This window comes from Conger conger, chromosome 1, assembly GCF_963514075.1.
Source record: "Conger conger chromosome 1, fConCon1.1, whole genome shotgun sequence".
Lineage (NCBI taxonomy): Eukaryota > Metazoa > Chordata > Actinopteri > Anguilliformes > Congridae > Conger > Conger conger.
The window spans coordinates 25,707,565-25,729,069 of NC_083760.1; the positions used below are offsets into that span (position 1 = coordinate 25,707,565).

The window sequence follows — 21,505 nt, forward strand, 5'->3', positions numbered from 1 at the left end:
CATAAACATAAATTTTTTTTTGATCAAATCCCATTTAGGTTATTGTTTTATTTAATTAATAATGAACACCGTCCAGATTTGGCTCTTTATCATCTTCCTGATGGTTCGTTAGGCAGGTGTCCACACTTTCACCAATTAGGACTATTTAAATTGTAGATTGTTAATCATTTAACAATTTACTTATTTTTATGCAGTTATTTGCAATATAGCACAATAAGAACTTGGTATCTTCAAGGTAGCTCTATCTGACATAATGTGGCTTACATAACCCCTCTTAACATGAAGCACCTAATTAAGCCAAATTAACTGCATTTTAAATTTTTGAGCTTGCAATTATGGTTGGAACAAAAACCAGCATAAACAGGGGGCCCCCATGACTGAGTTTGGGAACCACTGAACAAGACCATGTAGAGCTGGGGTGTCAAACTCCAGTCCTGGAGGGCTGAGGGGTATTTGTGGTTCCCTTTCAATCAGCAGCCAATTAAGGCCTTGAGAACAAGGTGTGTGGACTCTTTAGCCAATGAAAGACTTAGAAATGTATCTCTCGTGCTGAAACACACCAAAAACTAGCAGACACAGTGGCCCTCCAGGACTGGAGTTACAGCTGAGTTATATTTCGACGTTACCGTTTAATTTTTTTAATGTTTCAGGGAACTGCCCCGAATGAAAGTGGTTTTATTATGTGGAATGAATGCAAAAGCAAGAACATTGTGCTGATCAATGATAATCACAGTCCTCTATGTCTAGGGATAGATTGCAGAGAATTTGTAAGCTATAAAATATAAAGAATATGTACACACTATAACCTGTGGCATAAAACTTTAAATGCGGCATGGGGATAGTTTTCTAATCCCTGTAATTCCAATATAAATCATAAATTCAATCTCCTGGTCACCAATACCAACTTTTCTGAAGGACTGAAACGGAAGCTTCATTTTCTCCTTTGTCTACTTCATTGAAGACTTCGTAACCAAGGAACCAAATCCCTCAAGGGAGGGAGGGGAGGGAGCTGCAGGCCACGTGCTCCGTCCTCCAGATGCTCTCGCCTTTGTGTGAGGTGCCCCCCTCCGCCACGGCCGCCATTACAGTCACGCAGGGAAACATACCGCCCTGCTGTCATGATGAGGCATGACACAGACACGCTCGCAGCTGCCCGACCGCCGTGATTCAGTGGAGCTGACGTGAAACGAGCGGGGGGGGGGGGGTATCCGACCCTCCACTTCCTGCTCAATTAGCCCCCGCCCTCATCCCTCTCACTTCCTGTTATGGCAGCACATGCGAGAGAGCCTCAAAGGCAAGGGGCAGGGGACTGATAACCACATCCCATCCCGTCTTCAGATGACTCTGATTTTCAAAAGATTTCAGCAGAAAGAAACCGACGCAATGCAGCAGCATGAGACTATTGAGAATTTGACAGTGCTGGTTGAGAGGGATAAGTAAGGTAGTAGATGGGTTAGTGTTATGCCAATATGTCAGTATTTAGTATCTACACAGCTACAGTATTTGTTGAAAAGCCTTGTCTCAGGCAAAACAATACCAAAGTGAACACCACAAAATGTTGTTTTTGTAAACGTGAATAATTCATTAAAAAAAATAAGGCATGATTAATATTCTAGCATACACCATAAATAAGATATTACAGGACTGTAAATCTTTTTACTGAAAGGGAGACTATTTAAACACATTTCCACCAATCCAGTATGCTTGTTTAATTTTGTTCCCACCTTTATCAAAGGTGTTAATGAAACACATTCAAGACTACGCACAACCAGTTTTCACCTTATTCTTCAGGAAACATGAAATTGATGAAAATATGTCTACCTGTTTGTTGGGAAACTGTTGTTTTAAGAATATGGCCACATAAACAGTTAGGTGCTTGCTGTTCATTTATCCAAACAAAAGTTGTTGTGGCTATGGTATGCAACAAAACAAAATTCACTCTTGGCTAATCAGTCATACAGGATACAGAATGCCTAGAAGACGATCAGACCAACAAATGAGGAGAAAACGCATTGCCCTTTCCTTCCACTTGTCCTGATACAGCTGTGCAAGAACACCAGGATCCATAGACTCCTGTGACATGCTACGCTGTCCTCCGTAACACACAAAGGGCTGTCCCTCAGTCAGAATCATCTCCTGTTCATTCCAGCCCCAGAACTGTAAAGTGTAGAACACAGTTCCCGTCTAATGTCACAGAACTCTGTAGAGATGGATCTGTTTAAACGAGTCAGGGTCAGTGTCCTTCCCCAGGTAGACGTCATAGTCAATGGGCAGCTCCTCCAGCCATTGGTTGATGTCTACGACCCCCTAAAAGGAACAAGAGGTCATAATTTAAAAGTTTGCACACAAAACGAATAAATACCTATCCTAAACAACTTTACATAAGCAAATAAGCAATGAAATACCAAGAAGTAATTTCAATTGTGTACATAACTAACATGCATGCAAGTCCTCTAGAAGTAGCACCACATTTGGGCAGCTGTGAAATATATACTCTGTGACCACCTTATTAGTTATTTATTAGACTTATTTCTTAAACGTGTTGGTCTTCTGCTGCTCTAGCCCATCCACTTCAAGGTTTAATGTGTTCAGAGTCCAGAGTTCAGTCTTTCTGCATACAGCTGTTAGAAACCACCCTGTCTGGCACCAACAATCATTCCACGGTCAAAGTCACTTAGATCACATTTCTTCTCCATTCTGATGTTTGGCCTGAACAACAATTAAACATCTTTTTTTCATTGAGTCGCTGGCCCATGATTGACTGATTAGATATTTGCATTAAAATGCTGCTGTGCAGGTCTACCTTCTGATCTGTTCTAATAACTGCACCTCTGAGCACAAAAAGCAATCAATTTTGTCAGTGCTAGTCTCAGCAATAGAATGGCTGCATGTACTTACTTTCATCCCCTGCAGTGCCTCAAGAGCTTCCTGCACACTTGGTACTGTGATGAGTAGTGCACCTTTCTTCCTCACATTCTGGCTGATGCAATGCCACGCGCTGAAAATACAAGACCAGCATTTGGTCTCACCTCTTTTTCTTAGCAGTGAATATTTCCGTTATGATGGCTGTCAAATCTGTAATCAAGGGAAACCGGTCACACTTTTGTAACTGGCAGAAAATGTATTTTACATTTTACAAGTACCCTCATTCCTTCTTTTGTATAATGAAGTCACAACACTTAAGAATTTTAGTGATGGCACTCCATCTAGGGTATCATGAATATTTATGTACAGAAAACCCGAAATATGCTTTGATTGTGAAGACACTGATAGAAGCACACTATGTGCAAAGGCCACCCTTATCAGGGAAAGACATGTCTTCAATCTTAGTGTTCAGGCCAATGTGATTCAATACAGTTATGGACATATGGAAGTATATTCTAAAGTTGAGGGAATTAACAGCACAGGGATAGGAAGCAAATCTCATGAACACTTTGAGAGCACATTTTCGTTACCTCATTTGATCACTGGATTCCAAGAAGTACTCAAACACATTGTTCATGACAACAACATCGGCATTCTGAAGGAGAGAGGCCTGGGTGCAGATATCTGCATGGATAACCTGGGGAAAACCAGTGGAGAACATTGTGAATTTATTGTACATGGGTCAGTGATTGTGGGTCAATGTGTTCCCAAGTCACTTACACAAAACTTGAGCGGAGAAAATGCTGCGAAATGATCCAATCTGGAAAATGTCTGAAAATTTTAGGAGATGACACCACACTGTTGTTGTGTTCACAACTCAATCAATTTAAAGTATGCATTTCCACTACACAATCTGTATTATCCAGCCTGACTGAAATTTTTAATCAGCAGGAAGAAATTTAAATAATGAGCTGCTGATTAGTCACACAATAATAGACCTCTAAAATATGATAAAGGTAGGTTATCTTTTCAAATAGTTAATTAGTGGATCCATTGGATAGCTACTGGAATACAACCAAGCCATTATGAATAATTCCCAACTAATTAATTTGGCAAAACTAGACCACGATATTTTGGTTTGCAATGTGCTATGATAAATAGACGTTATAGCTCAGGTTTCTTTTAAATTAATTTTAAATTAATTAACTTCTTACTTAGCTGGTCCATATGAATTCCTTGCAAGAACCTCCTCCCTAGCTGATGGCCCTCTCTCATATCTGATATCTGACTGCAGCACAGTGGTTTGAGGCTCATTTGATACTTTGGACCCTTGATGACTTAAAGCCATTTCACCAACAAATGTGTTCCATACTGTATTAGCATAATTTACATAAATATTTTGTAGCATTTTCATATTCAGCATGTTGCTGTGGACAGTTATCCGTATGACATTTTACCAATTTGAAGTGGAATAGTTCCTTAAATTTCTAATACTCTCAATAGTTGTTCACATAATTTAGCTCATGAAGGATAGCATTGTTTTTTCCATTGTACAAATTACAAATTAATTTTTATATCACATATGTGTTTTGGACATTGAATAGACATGTCATTGACCCACATATAGGAAGATATAAAAGTAAAGCCCAGTACTGAGACCTGGGGTAGAAACCCCACCTGGACTCGGTCAGTGAAGCCATACTTCTCCACAACCATCCTCTGAAGACTGGTGAATTCAGCACTGATCTCCACCCCAACCAGTTGAGCTGCTGAGCTATACAGGCAGCCCTGTCACACACAGACACACAGACTTTTGCATTTATGGCATCTCCGATCATTCTATATCGCTTCTCTTAGTAAACAGAAACACACAACAAGTATTTAACATCAAAATCATTATGGACTAGGCTGTTGGGTCTGTCCCTCAGAATCCCTTCATTTCTAATATACATATTCCTTACCCATCTGTAAACACTAAAGCTGTAGGTAGAGCCCCAGATACAAAACAGTTAGAGAAATACAGTGCCCTCCATAATGTTTGGGACAAAGACCGCCAAGGGGCGGCCTGTAGCGTAGTGGTTAAGGTAAATGACTGGGACACGCAAGGTCGGTGGTTCCAATCCCGGTGTAGCCACAATAAGGCCCCTGAGCAAGGCCCTTAACCCTGCATTGCTCCAGGGGAGGATTGTCCCCTGCTGAGTCTAATCAACTGTACGTCGCTCTGGATAAGAGCGTCTGCCAAATGCCAATAATGTAATGTCATTTATTGATTTGCCTCTACTTTAAAAATCACATGTAGTTAAAGTGCGGATTGTCAGATTTTAATAAAGGGCATTTTTACAGCAGTGTTTATACATAGTCCCCCCCCATACACTTCAGAATTCATTTTGCCAATACCAACAGCAGTTATATCATCAATGAAAAGAAGTAATAGTTTCCAAAGATGATCGAAAACTAGGGACTGAGAACACTCGTATACCTGCATTAAGGAGGCAATTAAATACACCAGAGCAATTATAAACACTGTGAAGCCATGTGTCCCAAACTTTCTACATGGTGAAACCAAAATGTATAAAAATGCCCTTTGATAAAATCTGAGAATGTGCACTTTAACCACATCTTAATTGTGATTCCAAATTGGAAATTATTACTTTTTTGGAATACACATTAAAACATGTTCATATGGTTATGAAGAATTTACTACATTGAGGGAAAAGTGAATTTTGATTTTAGCTATGATATATCTTCAACAAAAGAAAATGATACATTCTTTCATAATTTAACAGAGATATGGACACAGCTAATTTGTGCAAACGGATACCTACATAAATAAATCATGAAAGTTTTATACTGTTATTATGTCTACTTGCATGTAATATAGTCTTTGGCCAAAAGAGTTCACAGTGGGTCAGTGTTCCAACAGAAAAAAACACACTTGCAAACTTAAAAGAAATACACACAAAACCTTTTTAATAATTGTTTTTGGGATGGAACAGCACCTCAATGTGCAAGTATATATTCCCCATGGTTTATAGTTGTGAAATGTCATCCCCCTTGTCCAAAGAGCGTATTGCATGAAGATATGGTCCATTTATTTTAATCATGAAGTAATTCCATGACCTGGTCATATTCAAGACAATAACCTGATGCATATATCAACACTATACCACTATGCTATATTTGTGAGTGAAATATTATGGCAGCATACGGCTTTTCCTTCTTAAAACATTTTTTTTCTAATTTTCACACTTTCACACCTTTTGGGACAAAATATTCCATCAAAACAAAATATACAATTAATTAACTGTGCTGGAGTTTCAAGCCAAAACAAGAGAAATACTGTCGCTATCCCAATTTCGACTTTCCCTATGCTGTGACTAGATGCTTGAGGACTTATCCTGAAGTCAGCAGAAAACACAACAACCAGAAAGATCACCGTGAACATGGAAGAGGCTCTCTGCACCTTACCCCATAGAGTACTGCCCCGAGCCGGGAACCCACATCCACGAGCACTTTTCCTGAGAGGTCTGGGAGAACGTTCTGGAACAGGAATCGAATCTCCAAGGCAGAGAACGAGTGGGAGATGAACCCTAGGGACAGTGCAGTGTGGAAATAATGAAGGTAGTACTGTCTAAACTTAAGTTTGGCAAGCTTATTCAGGTAGGATAACTGGCAGTACTGAAGTACTGTTCCTGAATATGTAGCACACTCAAGAACTTCTCATTCCCTGTCAGAGTAAAAATGGCATGCAATTTATATTCAAATAAGTGTCCTGGAGTGTAACATCTTAAACGGAGTTTAAACTCCTGGTACTAGCCTATATGGCAGTGAATGGAACAGCTCTACTATACATACGGTCTTCAAATCTTGAAACTGTACCTACTGGCGGGTGAGCTGTCTCCACTCTGCAACCTTGGGGAATGTGGCTATCTCCCTCCTACATGTTTCCTTGCCCCAGTCGTAATGCCTGTGTGTACCAACCCCCCATTAATGGAATGATCTTTCCATGGCATCACAAGACGGCTGGCCATCTTCAGTCTGCATCTTGACTCCACCCTTAATCCCATCCCCTAGTACTCTTTCCTCACGTAACTGCTTTAGAGTTAATATTGCTAGCTTTATGGGTATATACGGATGTTAACTGTAGTACAGTATGATTTGTATTGTGATTCTATGCTGGCATAACAAAGCTTACATTTAGAGCTTTAATGATCGAGCAAATGCTGGTGTGTCAATGTTTGTTTACGAAGTCTTGCAATGTTTCTCACATAACAGAGGGGGGTGCAGTTACTTCCCTTTCATTGTAAGCAGCTATGGATAACAGCAAATGAGTGTAAAGTAACGTAATGTAATCTACGCATTGTAGATCTATACTTTCAGCAGTGGGAGAGAACCTACCTAGAGGCGCAGTTCTGTGAGATCCACACAGTAAGCAATAGTCCCGGCTCATCTTCCCCTCCTCGCACAGTAAATCAACCACCTTCTCATCATACAGGAAGGCATCAACATGCACTGTGGGGTTGGAGCTCTTTTGGGCCTGGGAGTGCCAAAGTCATTTTAGCAAGTGTGGGGCTGTACTCACACCGCATAAATGCATTATCACAAATTAAATAAATGAAGTCAAAAAGCTACAATAAAATAAAATGATTAAAAAATATTTTTCCAACTTTACAGTCCAACCAAATATTCAACACAGTCCTTGCAGTCGCAGGAATACCAGCAAAAAATGCTTATGCCTACCTTCTCTCTGGCTAGGGATTCAGAGGGCAACATTGCTTCTACTGGGAGACAAGTTCTCAGATCTTCTGCAATGCTCTGGAGAACAACCTTTTCATTGTCCATAAACCAATCATCCAGTTCTTCTGAAAACAAAACAGTGGAGCCAATGAAGAGTTTAAACAAGCTAAGCCTAGTATTAGGCTCCCACACGTTGAATTTCAAACTTGCAGTATTATTCAATTGTGGTAAATAATACTTTGTCAGGAAAGGTATGAAAGATGAGTCTGTGTATATTTAATTAACCAGAATTTTTACCGTCCTTTATGGCGTAGGGTACAGAGAAATGTTAGGAGTTGGAAAATAGCTAACATTACTATACGTTTAGCCATGTAATTCCTGCGTAATTGAACCAACTCGTTAACTGGTAATGAAAAACACACCGCCTGCCATGAGTGAAAAACGTGACTATGTAGCTAGCTGGACAGTTGAGACAGTTCAGGTTCTGCAGAAATCATACATTACAGAAGGCGAGCTCGCTAAGCAAGTTAACGTGAACTAACGTTAGCTTACCGGCGTTTTTCATCCATTGAATGAGTTTCGGAAGTTCACCAACATCCACCCGAGACAGCAAGTGCATAATTTCATTTTTTGCCGCCGAAAGGTCCATTTCAAATGTCAATAACGAAATATGCACTTATCACCAAATGAGGGTTAGCTAACTTAGCTATTTACACAGCAGCCCAATTACACCTAGAACACCTAGCGCTTTGTCTCCTGAACTTATAAAACCTTGTAAAGTTATGAGAATTAATTAGTTTCGGGACAATATCATTAAACAAGGGTCACTAATTTTAAATAACTAGGGTAATAGACGCGTTTTCTTTTTAAGCAGAAGTGTGAAGCTATTAGTGGCAACCATAAAATTATTTCCGGCAACCAGTAAGGCGGGAGGTTTCAAAATAAAAGCGAGGAGCCGGATATTCTTTCTGAAAAGTAAATAGTATGTAATACTAAGCCAAAGGTATCTGTCATAGGTATATGCATCAAAAAATCCGTGTGTAAATGTATATGTAATTGGAAACGACATAACACATTTCAAACACGCATAGACACGTTTCTTTTTTCTATCCCATGTGTGTATATTGATGAATACCATACAATCTGACATTAAAAGCACGTTCACTGAACGAATGATTAGAATAAATTGACACCCCTTAAATACAATATAAGGAATGTATAGCTCTATTTATGGCAAATAATAATTAATTCAATTAATTCATTAATTAAAAAAAACATTGAATGAAGCATCACCTGTTTTAATGTTGAACCCAGTTATAATTTTTTTAAAATATATGAACAATTATAATATTCAGTTGGTTTATTAATTCAAATAATTTAGTTACTCTTCAATTCAAAATAAAATATGAATGAATGGTATAATACAAACACAAAACAAGCTTTACAACAATTTTTCCTTTCAATTACGAAAACAGTACTAACATTTTAGAGAAATCCATTTAGATCCTACTAAAAAACTAAAAAAGACATAAAAAACTTAGATAAATTCCACAGTGTTTGTGTAAAAAGCATTTCCGAATGATTTACTGTCAAATTTAAGTCATAGTCTCATTACTTTTGTCAGAGATTTTTTGCTACTGCCATATCTGACTGTAGTCTGTGAGCCAGTAGAAATAATGCTAAAGCAAATAATTTAAACTCAATTAAAGTGGGTGAGATTAATTCCTGAGAACAATTATTTAACTGGCTTAATCATATCTGGATCTGACATTTGTAAGCACCAGCTGAGAGTCTGCTTATACATGAGTGAACCAACATAGCTTATGGTGATAAGGGGGGAAACTAGCCTCAACCGCCACCGAAAATGAAAAATGTTAATGGAAAAATTTTAATTGAGGATTATTCAATCCAAAATTAAAATGGGGAAACAGCAACCTGTTTTATTATTATTATTTTGTTTTTTGCATTTTCATTTTATACATTGACAACTTCGTGGGAAAGGGTGGAGAGGGGGCGGGGCTATTGAATTACAGCTCAATAGGCGGGGCGGGGTGAGCATTGTTCCACCGGAAGTACAAAGTAGTTGGTTTCTGGGACATTTCTTGGTTTTGGTGACGTTCCCTAATGTGATCTTTTTAAGAGGCTAACGAAAGTCAGAAGCGTTGCTAACAAGCTCCTTGAAGGTACGAGACACACGAGTATTTTTGATTTGATTACTTCTTAACTGGACAAAGACATTTCCTGGATGTATGCTTCTGGTGATGCAACTACGTTGCACGTATTTACAGAAGATGAGTCTTAAGTTGTGGGGGCCTGAGGCTAGCTAACTGGCTAATCAAACGATGTCAACATCTGTTTGGTTAGCCAATGTTAGTTAGCCATCTAACAGATTTCTGACCTAGTTAACGTTAGCTATTCCGTGTTACAACAAACATCCGTTAACTAAATGGTCTGATTCGTCGTCTTAATTCAGTTGGTTAGCTTGGCAGTTGGCTAGATATAATTGTTAGTAAACGGCAGGCTGTAGTTTTGCATCTGCGGAATTTGACGTACTGTATTTTTCTTTTTAACTAGCCACGGGACTGGGGACGCCACCAGTGTGCGGGTGTTGATACTCCAGTTGTGTTACTTTTCATCTCATTCTCTGTATGGACTGAGGTCAAAGATTATCCTTGTAGTCGTAGCCCCAAAGGCCACACGGTCCCCAGTTGAGTGACTGGTTCGTCAAATTACAGGTAAAAAGCTTCGCTTGTGCAATAATTGAGTTGTTTTACGTTACTGAGCTAACACTTGCTACCTCAACTAGTAATTTCGACCTGTGACGTAACGTTATGATTTTTTTCCTTTCAGGCGTCGAAGAGGAAGTCAAGATGGTTTTAGCCGACTTGGGAAGAAAAATAACCTCGGCGTTGCGATCGCTCAGCAACGCCACCATCATCAATGAGGAGGTAATGGCCTGTACGGTTATTGCTGTCAAAATCGAGGTTGTATTATTATAGTGTTGCTACCTAGCTCTGTAGCGATCAACCTCTACAGTTTTTTTCAAGTAAGCTTCCCGGCCAGCGAACTGATTACCGAATCATATGTTGTCAAGTGTGTTAAGCTAGTTATTTTTTCCACGACATTACCTCATTTCAAAATATACCTTCCGTTAATATATTGAAAGACTAACGCAAGAATGTATCGTATTTTATACATAGATAACTTTAGGGTAATATATAATACAATAGGATGAAATTGGTTGTGTGTCATGCAAAGATCTAGAAATAACACAGAAATTGAGAATTTCTTAAGTTCTCCAAGGGGAAACGGATCACAACCTTGTTGTTCTCTGGTATAGGGTTGTACAGTTCTGCATTTATTCTCTAGGTTTTGAATGCTATGCTGAAAGAGGTGTGTGCTGCCTTACTGGAAGCTGATGTGAACATCAAACTGGTGAAGCAGCTCAGAGAAAATGTCAAGTACGTGCTTGTTAAATGTGGCTTTTCCCATATAATTTGTTGCATGAGGGGCCCATTAGGTTGCAATCAATATACTATCTGCTCAATGGCAAACCAGATGTATGGGTGTTCCTTTAGGTTGTTTTTAATTGTCAAAGAGCAATCTTTGTCTGGGATTTCTTCTGAAGTAGGCTATGTTGTAGCAACCACTTAGGCAATTATACTGACCCGTAATGGGCCCCGGAGATGAGGGAACCCCAGGGGTGAATGTGAGGCCAAGAAGAAATCAGCGTTGTGTCTCTCGAGCCTCTAGAATAAAATATCGGGTCTTGATTTGGGTTTGATCTATTCTCAGGGCAGCCATTGACCTGGAAGAGATGGCCTCTGGCCTGAATAAGAGGAGAATGATCCAGCATGCTGTCTTCAAGGAGCTAGTCAAGGTTTGTGCAGTGGTTATTTTCATTCTTGGGAGACCTACTTTTCCCTAAAGGGCAGTACAATTGAAAATCTCAGTACTTTGCCATGCAGTTTACATTTAACACATCTAAATGGAGTTTTGGAAAAGTGTAACATTTTGGGGAAATTATTCTAGGGAACATTTGGATGTATACTGTGTGGGCACAATGATCAATGCATTCCAGACTTTTTTTGAACTGATTTAAGATCAGTTTACATCTGAGCCAAAACAATTATTTGAACCATTAAGTGGTTAAATTGAATATCAGTTTTGCTTATTGGCCATATAACCTATAGATGGATGAGCCTCATTTGACAGAAAAAACACCCGCCTCGCTGAATACTATCCTTGATTTTCTTTCACAAAAGATGTCCATAGGGAACTTGAAATCCTAATTGTCATGTATAACTTCCTTTTTATTCAAAATTATTTTTCTGCAATGGTAATGTGATCCACATGTTCTGACTGTTGAATCCAATACTGTGGAACTGTGTGGGATCTTGTATTAAAATGATTTATTTCCAATGATAATTTTAGCCACAAGTTGTTTGTTGTGGAGTCTGACAAGAGAGCATTGTGGACCTCTCCATTTCCTGCCACCACTCTTGATATACAGTATTACTTGGAACATTTTGTATTTTGTAGGTGTGTTTAAATCAATTTTTGTCTCAATCAATTGGTAACAAATGCCAGAATGTAACATGCAAAATAGCCATGCAAAAAAAATATTCCATATATCAAGATAAAATATATGTTTTGCTTTTAAAGTTGTCTTCCTTGCTCACAGCTGCTCATATCTGGACATTTTTCAGATTAGATTCCCCGTCATATTTATATTTTGACATGCCTGTATATAATGCTCAGATGCACAGAATACTTGGATGATATGACGCTTAAGTATACACTCGCTTGCGTAAGATATTGTATGAGTTTTATGTGAACTGTGTGTGTTTTCACTGAAAATACAATATGGTAGACCCTGATATTGGACCACATGTGGCTGTTAGCACAAGGTCCAGGGGTGGCAATGGGGTTATCGCTCAGTGTCTCTCTTTCAGCTGGTGGATCCAGGAGTCAAGGCCTGGACGCCCACAAAAGGGAAGAATAACGTCATCATGTTTGTTGGGCTTCAGGGCAGTGGGAAAACCACAACCTGTTCAAAGGTAAGCTGGTCCAGGTCTGAATCCCGCCGATAAGAGCTATGGAGACCTTTGGGACTTGCAGCATAAATTGATTCTTAATTCAATACAATTCAATTATGACGCTTATTATTACAGGAGTTATTACTAAAAATATTAGTGTGTATTTGTTTTTATGGGTGGGGGGGGGGGGGGGTTTATTTCTTGGTTCTGTGCAAAAGTGTGACTTTCAAATGGTGGTGCGGTAAGAAATGGTGGCTGACATCACGTGTTGTGGAGGAGAGCATGTGCTTGTTGTATGTGCACTGTGCAGATAACTGAACTTTCTAAACCAAATGAGGGAAGGGCGGTGCATATATATGAAAAATAAATTAATGGAATTGTGTAGTAACATTTCGCTCTGGTTTCTATAGCTGGCGTACTACTACCAAAGAAAAGGCTGGAAGACATGTTTAATATGCGCAGACACATTCAGAGCTGGTAATGCCGTCCTTTAACCAAATAATGTACTTAATAATCATTAGCTTTTTCGCTTTGCTTACTTTGTAAAAAAGCATAATGTGATTGTAGCCGACTCTTGTTTTGCTTTAAGGTGCCTTTGATCAGCTGAAGCAGAATGCTACAAAAGCCAGAATTCCCTTCTATGGGAGGTAGGTTATTTAAAGCAGTGTTTTGAACCACATCCGCAAGCTCTACAATCCATTCCAGAGTGTTACGCCCCTGTTTCTACCTTGGGACATTTGTTTTGAACACTAGATGACTGAAAGCAATTCATAGAGAATATGTTATTATTATTGTTAATATGTAATTATATTGATTAATTGTCCTTATGATTATGCCCTCAGCTACACAGAGATGGACCCTGTCATCATAGCTGCTGAAGGTGTTGAAAAATTCAAAAATGAAAACTTTGAAATAATCATTGTTGACACCAGTGGTCGACACAAACAGGAGGACTCTCTCTTTGAGGAGATGCTCCAGGTTTCTAATGCTGTGGTAAGTGAAAGAAAATCAGTGTATTTATCCACACAGTACATCTTATTCAGAGTTAAAATCCTGAACAAATTAACCGAATGCATCTAGATCAGGACCCATACCCATGTGTCTGATAGTTTGTTCTGTTGTCTGAAGCAACCGGACAACATTGTGTACGTAATGGATGCCTCCATCGGTCAAGCTTGCGAGTCTCAGGCCAAAGCCTTCAAAGACAAGGTGGATGTGGCCTCTGTCATCATCACAAAGTTGGACGGTCACGCCAAGGGTGGTGGTGCCCTTAGTGCGTAAGTACAGGCATCCAAATGCTATTGGAATGAAATCTTATTTTTGTGCGGTCTACTTTGTAATGGTGAGTAGTGTGGTGGTTTAAAATAAAAAAGAAAGAACAAGTTTGTTGTTCCATTTGGATGTTCTTGGATACTAACAAAAGGACATGGCAGATACCTGGTATCATTATCTGTTATTAGTAATTGTATAATGGCTTCATTCAAACTTCTCACAGGATTTTGTATTTTTATTTTAACAGTTTATTTTGTACTGTTAAGCATTATACATGCATGCTGTTCAAGCTTGAGATGTTTGAAACGTTTTTGTACAGGGTTGCTGCCACCAAGAGTCCCATCATCTTCATCGGTACAGGAGAACACATTGATGACTTTGAGCCCTTTAAGACACAGCCCTTCATCAGCAAACTGCTGGGTGAGTAGTCCTGGTCCAACTGGTCCAAGTCCTTGAGGCTGGTAATACACCAAGCCAACTCCAGGAGTTGAAATGGACTGCCTTTTAATCAGGGTTGGGATCATTATCATCTTCAGGGTGAACACATTATGTCTCTCTGCGTAGTCCCAAGGGGTTCTCGCTTGGAGTCTGCTGAAGAATACTATTAACACTGGAACAAGTGGGTTTTTAAAATCAGGACGCAGTGCTCATTTTCAAAGTAGGACAATACATTTTTAATGACCATTCATTATTTGGAGCCAAGCACTGCCAAGATTTTGTGATTGCCTTCAAACGTCTTTTATATTGTATTGTATAAAATGGGTTTCTCCGTTCAGTTCCAACTTCTCGTCCTCATCTTCCATCCAAATGTCTTTTTTCAAAGCATGAGATTTAGAAAATGCATAATTATAGCACTTAAGACAAGTACCAATGACTGACCTTTTCATAATCAGCTGGCTCAGTATGTTACATTTAGCAGGCGCTTTTATCCTAAGCAATGTACAAAGTATTGCATATCGAGGTTATTAGAACATACAAAGTAGGTTGGATAAGCTACAATTCATGAAGAAACCGTTGGCCTCCTGACATTGGAGTGGCTCCTGATGTTCATGGCGGTACATCTACAGTAGAATCATCTGCACTCCAAATGTCATCTTGGTAGATGGGGTTGGTAATCTCCCCTTTGATTTTAGTTACCCTGTCAGGTTCCTGCCTCAGGTCCTAACAACATTATATGTGAGGTATAGGTCATGGAAATTTAAATGTGGTCTTTACTGTGATGGCTGTAGAAAATATGATTCACTCTGTTCTTTTGGGGGTTTTTTTTAGGCATGGGAGACATTGAAGGTTTGATTGACAAGGTGAATGAGCTGAAACTGGATGACAATGAAGAGTTGATTGACAAGCTAAAACACGGTGAGAACTACCTTTAATCACTTAACAAACCTCAACTAAAATGCAAATATTGTGAGTGAGAATTCGGTTGACTTCAGAAAGTATCTGCTGTCAGCCTGACCGTGCTTGTGTGGTTGTGTATTTCACTTTCAGGTGAAATGCATGAACAGGAAGTGTGAGTCAGCGAGTCTTTTTGTTTGCGGTGCTTAACAGTGTCATGGTGGCACTGAGGATTTCCTGAGAACAGGTTGCAATGACCTGCTGACTCGTGCCCACCAGTATATTAACTTACTCTTTGTCGTAAACTGTTCTCTCTTCATTCCCTTCACCATCCCAGGCCAGTTCACCCTGCGAGACATGTATGAACAGTTCCAGAACATCATGAAGATGGGCCCCTTCAGTCAGATAATGGTAAGGACAAACCCAATAGGTTACTGAAAGTGGCACTCCACTCTACGTCGCTCTGGATAAGAGCGTCTGCCAAATGCCAATAATGTAATGTAATTTAGCCAAGTTTCATCCATTCATAAAATTGTGCAGTCCTAATCACACTCACACAGTGCAACCCACTTCCAGAATGTTATGCACACTGTACAGTTGTGGTTCTGTACAGTGAAACACAATCACATCCTGTTTGTAGGGAATGAGAGTATCTTGCATACAAACCAGAATGCGCTGCTATATCTGCCGAAATGGATGTCTCCAAACACAGGTCACATGTCTTTAAAGTAAAATTCACACGTCCTGTGTCAGTTGTTAAGAATTGCAATTTTTTGGGGCTGGATGTGGGTGGTCATGTTATTGATGGTGTTACCATTTGAAATGTGTGCATGAGCCTTAAACTTAAACATGACTCTTCTTCTTCCTGCTGACTTACTGCTGATTTAGGGGATGATCCCAGGGTTTGGGACAGACTTCATGAGCAAAGGAAATGAACAGGAGTCCATGGCCAGGCTGAAGAAGCTTATGACCATCATGGACAGCATGAATGACCAAGGTACAGCCTTGAACCATTTGTCTCAGCTGGCAAAGTCATTTTTTAAATGACTACCTGAGGTTAGTTATTCTTTGATAATTGAACATTACCAAATAAGCATTCACTATCAGATTTGGCATCTAGTTTGTCATTCATCACCTTGTCATTCTTTGTACTCTAATAAGCACTTGGCCCATTATTAAAGTACAACAGTTTAAAGGAAAACGCCAACATTTTAGGAGACATACAATTTTTACGACTTACCCAGACTTTCACTAGATTATTTAAATTTTTGCACTGGCTCAATTTCCATGTTCGCATAACGTCTTCACTTGGCATAAAGACTTGAAGCCTATAGGAGTCAGTAGCCTACCTCCTTCAAAGTGGAGAAATACACCTTACAGCAACTCTGTCTTATTTACACAGGGTATCATGTGTATTTGAAATGCACGTGCGGGAAACGAATAGTAAAAACAAGATGTTTTTGAAGTTATCCGCACCTTCTGAAGGTAGAGCCTACCATCTTCTTGTCTGTGCTCAACCAACAGAAGACTGAAGGATAAATCTGCTGAACACAGCAACTGTCTTACAACATCTCGTTTTTTTTTCTCGTTTTTTTTTTTCCCCTTGCACATGTATTTCAAATGGTTTTAGTTTGACATACTGTTTTTTCCCCCCTAAAGAGCTGGACAACAAAGATGGTGCTAAGCTATTTAGCAAACAACCCAACAGAATCCAGAGAGTGGCCCGAGGTTCAGGGGTCGCAACAAGGGACGTTCAAGAGCTGCTTACTCAGTACACCAAATTCGCCCAGATGGTGAAGAAGATGGGCGGCATCAAGGGCCTGTTCAAAGGTAATTTAAAAAAATACAATAAAATGGGGAAAACTTGTGCTTGCAATGGCATAGCTATAGAGTACAACACTGCAACAGTAATGCATCAAGATGGGTGCCAAGTAATAAGCACATAAGCAAAGTAGTTATACATAGTTGTGTGGATATACGTACATGGTGCCTTAAACATTTCTGATGGAAATAATTTTCTTCTCTTTACTTAATGTGCCTCAAAGTGAACCATGGAAGCATCATAATGGTCTATTTCCAGCTCTATAAATGGTTTGGCTGACCTGCTTTGCTTTACTGGCATTTTTGCAGACTGTTACCCAGATAAACTTGCCATGCAAACAGACTTGCAAAGATCAGGGATCAAAGTACTGTAATTCCCTAGAGGGGGAAAGTATGGGAAGCCAAAGTTTGTTTATCCTGCTTTCCCTAACCCCCAATCTGCTAAACAGACATTTTTTAATCTGTGAATATTTATCATTTGTAGGTGGAGATATGTCCAAGAATGTCAACCCCTCTCAGATGGCAAAGCTGAATCAGCAGATGGCAAAGATGATGGATCCAAGGGTCCTTCACCATATGGGTAGGTTGGACCCAGAACCTTATAGCCACCTATAGTTGTGTACAAGTGTCAAAAAGCTCTGATCCGGGATCCGTTTTCATCAAAAGTGTCACTGTTTGGATTGGGTTGGCTGTTCCTAGATCAGTGCTTGAGGCGCATATAATCTTTGAATGTTTGCGATATGAATGCAGTGGTCACTGAGCTGCTTTTCTCTGTTGCAGGTGGCATGGCTGGACTTCAGTCTATGATGAGGCAGTTCCAACAAGGGGCGGCTGGCAACATGAAAGGAATGATGGGATTCAATAACATGTGAACATCTGAGCCTTAACAAAACCCAATCCCAATTTATTTAAACCATTTTATTTTAGCAGCTAGGAGAGGGATCCAAAATCCAAAACTATTATTTTTTTCTGTTATATAATTTACTTCCCCTTTTCTTTGTGAATTAATAACAATGTGCAAACTAATGTGATAGGAGATTAAATCCTAGTGATTTTACAGCATCTGTTGTGGAGGCGAGAGATTTGAGATCCGGTAATGGAGGGTCATGTTTAATGTTTTCGATTTTGAGCGTTGCAATTAGACTGGATCAACATGAAAGGGTGGGAGGGAGTTGTGAAAAGTACATCTAATAAGAATTTAGTTTCTGGCAGTATTTTGTCATGAAATGTTATATAATAAAATTTGTATGGCAACGTTTTAACTGCTGTCCTTGTTCTTTGTCATTTGATGACAAGCGATTTTGAGTGACCAGCCTTCAATGCTCTCCCCAAACCCCTGTACCACTGTCAGTTTCTGGGCGATTTTGCATTGCATTGTAATGCTGGGAAATCTTGGTGAAGGCACTTCCGATTTTTCCATATTTTACTACCCCTAGCTAGCACTAATGCATTTTAAACTGCTATATCATGTGTCCACAATACCACGCCGTATTCTCAAGTTTGCTTGAAAAATGGAGACCTTCTTTGATAGTGGATAGTTTCCTATTGATATGCGTGGCTTGGCAATGATTTGTGGGCCAGGCTCGAGTCGGCACGGCACCGCCTCTCGACGTGGCAATGCTCCGCGCAGCCATATTTGCTACGTCGTCACTGGATCCTGTCAACTGAGGGCCGCCGGTGTGGTAAACTGGGAGAGGTGTTGAGCAAGTCTTTAGTACACAGGTAAGTCAAATATTAACACTATGTCACTCCGCTAAGATAAACAATTATCGTGCGCCATGCTCGCCGGTGCACACGAACCAGGCTGAAGTGGAGAGGGAAATTCGCCTAAATACCTGAATGATTTGTTTTGGACATACTGGGGCGAGCCGCTAGCTGAGAAAAGCTTTCACCAGTCAGCTTCTAAGAGGTAGCTAACTGTTGGTTAGCTAACGTAATTACTGGTGGCACTGAAGATGGAATGAATGAGAATCTATGTTTTATTTTCTGTGTTTAATTTAAATCCGTCTTCACAACGCACAATAAAGCCATAACTACCTAATACCGGCTAGCTTGCTAGTTAAGTAATAGCTAGCTATCGCTAACGAAATAACTGAAATTCCTTCAGAGCTAACGGCTAACATGTTAGCTAGCCAGAAAATCAGTAAATGAGTGCGTTTCTATTTGAATTAAGAAATGGCCTTGACAATTTGATGGTTTCGTTAGCAATCGCTACATATTTGGTGGCTGTTTTTAGATTACTATGTTGTCTGGGCTACCATTCGCTCGATTTCTAGTCTAACGTTCCGGTCTAGCTAGCTAATTGATCACCAATGATTCGCTACGTTAGATTGTCTTAAAAGTAAAATTTGCCTCAATAGTTTGGTTTTCACAACTGTGTGACAGCCAGTTGGACAAGTTGATTTGAATTTATGCTTAGGTTAATTAAACTCGCTTGTAATTTAGGCTGGCACCAGTAGCTAAAGTTGAATGTTGTATTATAGTCCATTAACGTTAGCTAGTTAACTTACTGTTTTTGTCACCAGTTGTAGTCGCACCATGAAAGTATTTGTTGGCGCTTATTTTGTAACGTTAGCGTTTCTGACTTAACCTAGCTAGCTAGGTTAAGTCAGAAACGCTAACGTACTCGCTATGAATGCATCGTCTGTTGAATGATTAACTAAGCTCGCTACTAGGGAGCAAACGGGGTTACGCTAACGGGGTAGGTAGCTAAGTTAGTTGGCGTTAACGTCTAGCCTAGCTAGTGACCTAGCGTTAACTTTAACAACACCGGGGAGGCTGATCGATGTAGTGACCACAAGTGAACTTTATGCCGAGTTAAGTTCTTCATTCTTTGGTTGATGGTTAGCTAATTAGAAAGTCAAATATTGTGTTATTGGTATTTAGAACTATGTCACTTATTAATGATCAATTTTGAGAAGCTCTTGTCTTTACTTGTAATAACCTGGTCCACGGAGGTGGTCATCCGTCAGATCAGGATAAATTAGCTACGTTATTTTTACCTTCTGAGTCTATACTTACTTGAAATAAACTTAACACTTCCCTCTAATATTTGTACCTCCATTCTTGTTTGGTTGAATATGTTTGAATTATTTGTCATTCGTGCCATGAATTCATGAATTGTACAGTTAACCATAACATGCTCCAGACATGGGCTTCTGCTAAATTATTTAACTGTATTATTAGGCAATTAGATATAGACTGTATTCCCATAACAAAGTCCAAAAGGGCACTCCAGTTGAATCATCATGAAGGTTTAACAAGGTAATTGTTCTGCTGTAATTGCCACCCACGTGGAAGACTTGGGGTTAAAGTAATGTTTTTGGGAGGAGCAACGACACGAACTATTTGAGTATGACACCAGTGCTGCTGCCTTTTTTTGGGCAGACTTTAGTGCTCTTAGGTGGTAATGGCGACCTTCCAGGAGTTCATCCAGCAGAATGAGGACCGCGACGGCGTGCGCTTCAGCTGGAACGTATGGCCGTCCAGCCGCCTGGAGGCCACGCGCATGGTGGTCCCTGTGGCGGCGCTCTTCACACCTCTGAAGGAGAGGCCGGACCTGCCCCCCATACAGTACGAACCGGTCCTCTGCAGCCGGGCCACCTGTCGAGCCGTGCTAAACCCCCTGTGGTAAGGCGTCCCATGCTAAGTACAGTATATGCTTAAAGGCCAGTTTGTAGCCCAGCGACGGAGCATCGGCATAACAGGACGAGCCTCGCAAAACGTGCTAAGCGCTGGTTGCAACAACGTTTGGTTCATAGTTTTAGCGCCTGGAGTGAGTGCATTTATTTTTTTTGCTATACTATAAACTGGCCTTCAAGAGCTGGGCTTGTTTTCATTTTTCAACATGTTTCAGACAACTTTCAGGCTATTTTTAGGGTTTTTATCCAACAACAACCTCCCATAAATATGGCATTGATATCAATTTAGTTTTAATGCCAAATGCTGTGTATTCTCGTCAAGCTGGTTGCTTGTAGTGGAAATTAAATATCTGCCCTGTCTAGATGAAATTCCAAATGCCCCTCGTTCTCACACTTGAAAACGGCAATTAAACCTAGACCTGGTCACACAGCAGAGATAAACAAAAAAACACACATGCTTCATCTGCAAAGTGTAATATTTATTTTGTTGGCATTGATTGTGTTTTTTTATATGCCACATTTTACCCTAATTCTGTTTGTTTTTTTCTTCCAGCCAAGTGGACTACAGAGCAAAGCTCTGGGCTTGTAATTTCTGTTATCAAAGAAACCAGGTAAACTAGAACTACAGTTCGTCACATTCATTTATTCAACATTCTATTTTCATGTCTTGAGTTTTGCAATTTAAATTCTTATTTGTTTATTGTAGTTCCCACCTACTTATGCTGGAATATCGGAGATGAACCAACCTGCAGAGCTGCTTCCACAGTTCTCTACTATTGAATATGTTGTCCAGGT

The 21,505-nt window shown here is 39.8% G+C and overlaps 3 protein-coding genes across 7 annotated transcripts in view; 2 read left to right on the forward strand and 1 right to left on the reverse strand.

Annotated features, from left to right (window-relative positions):
- Positions 1-1,629: 1,629 nt before the first annotated feature.
- On the reverse strand, positions 1,630-8,502 carry zgc:109986 (uncharacterized protein LOC553566 homolog). Of its 4 annotated transcripts, XM_061255321.1 has the most exons (9): positions 8,155-8,502; positions 7,606-7,727; positions 7,264-7,402; positions 6,334-6,455; positions 4,543-4,653; positions 3,646-3,696; positions 3,456-3,562; positions 2,899-2,998; positions 1,630-2,307 (listed from the first exon to the last, which is right to left on the reverse strand). In XM_061255321.1, the coding sequence occupies exons 1-9, from the start codon at positions 8,249-8,251 to the stop codon at positions 2,191-2,193; spliced, it is 966 nt and encodes a 321-aa protein (XP_061111305.1). In that variant the 5' UTR covers positions 8,252-8,502; the 3' UTR covers positions 1,630-2,190. The 4 variants fall into 4 exon arrangements, with proteins under 4 accessions (XP_061111305.1, XP_061111314.1, XP_061111323.1 ...); XM_061255330.1 differs by lacking the exon at positions 3,646-3,696; XM_061255339.1 differs by lacking the exon at positions 1,630-2,307 and having other exon boundaries at positions 2,938-3,075.
- Positions 8,503-9,653: 1,151 nt separating this feature from the next.
- srp54 (signal recognition particle 54) lies at positions 9,654-18,331 on the forward strand. Its single transcript, XM_061239793.1, has 17 exons — positions 9,654-9,785; positions 10,177-10,337; positions 10,453-10,550; positions 10,972-11,063; positions 11,398-11,482; positions 12,558-12,662; positions 13,052-13,118; positions 13,231-13,288; positions 13,484-13,634; positions 13,770-13,918; positions 14,233-14,333; positions 15,183-15,269; positions 15,586-15,659; positions 16,137-16,245; positions 16,908-17,078; positions 17,554-17,649; positions 17,850-18,331. The coding sequence occupies exons 3-17, from the start codon at positions 10,473-10,475 to the stop codon at positions 17,939-17,941; spliced, it is 1,515 nt and encodes a 504-aa protein (XP_061095777.1). The 5' UTR covers positions 9,654-9,785; positions 10,177-10,337; positions 10,453-10,472; the 3' UTR covers positions 17,942-18,331.
- A 325-nt stretch (positions 18,332-18,656) lies between these two features.
- Positions 18,657-21,505, forward strand: part of sec23a (Sec23 homolog A, coat complex II component) — a 38,203-nt gene continuing 35,354 nt past the window's right edge. The window contains exons 1-4 of one of the 2 annotated variants that reach the window (XM_061238996.1): positions 18,657-18,791; positions 20,457-20,699; positions 21,264-21,321; positions 21,417-21,503. In XM_061238996.1, coding sequence (XP_061094980.1) covers positions 20,479-20,699; positions 21,264-21,321; positions 21,417-21,503 — 366 coding nt within the window. In that variant the 5' untranslated portion in view covers positions 18,657-18,791; positions 20,457-20,478. The other variant, XM_061239000.1, reaches the window with a different exon arrangement.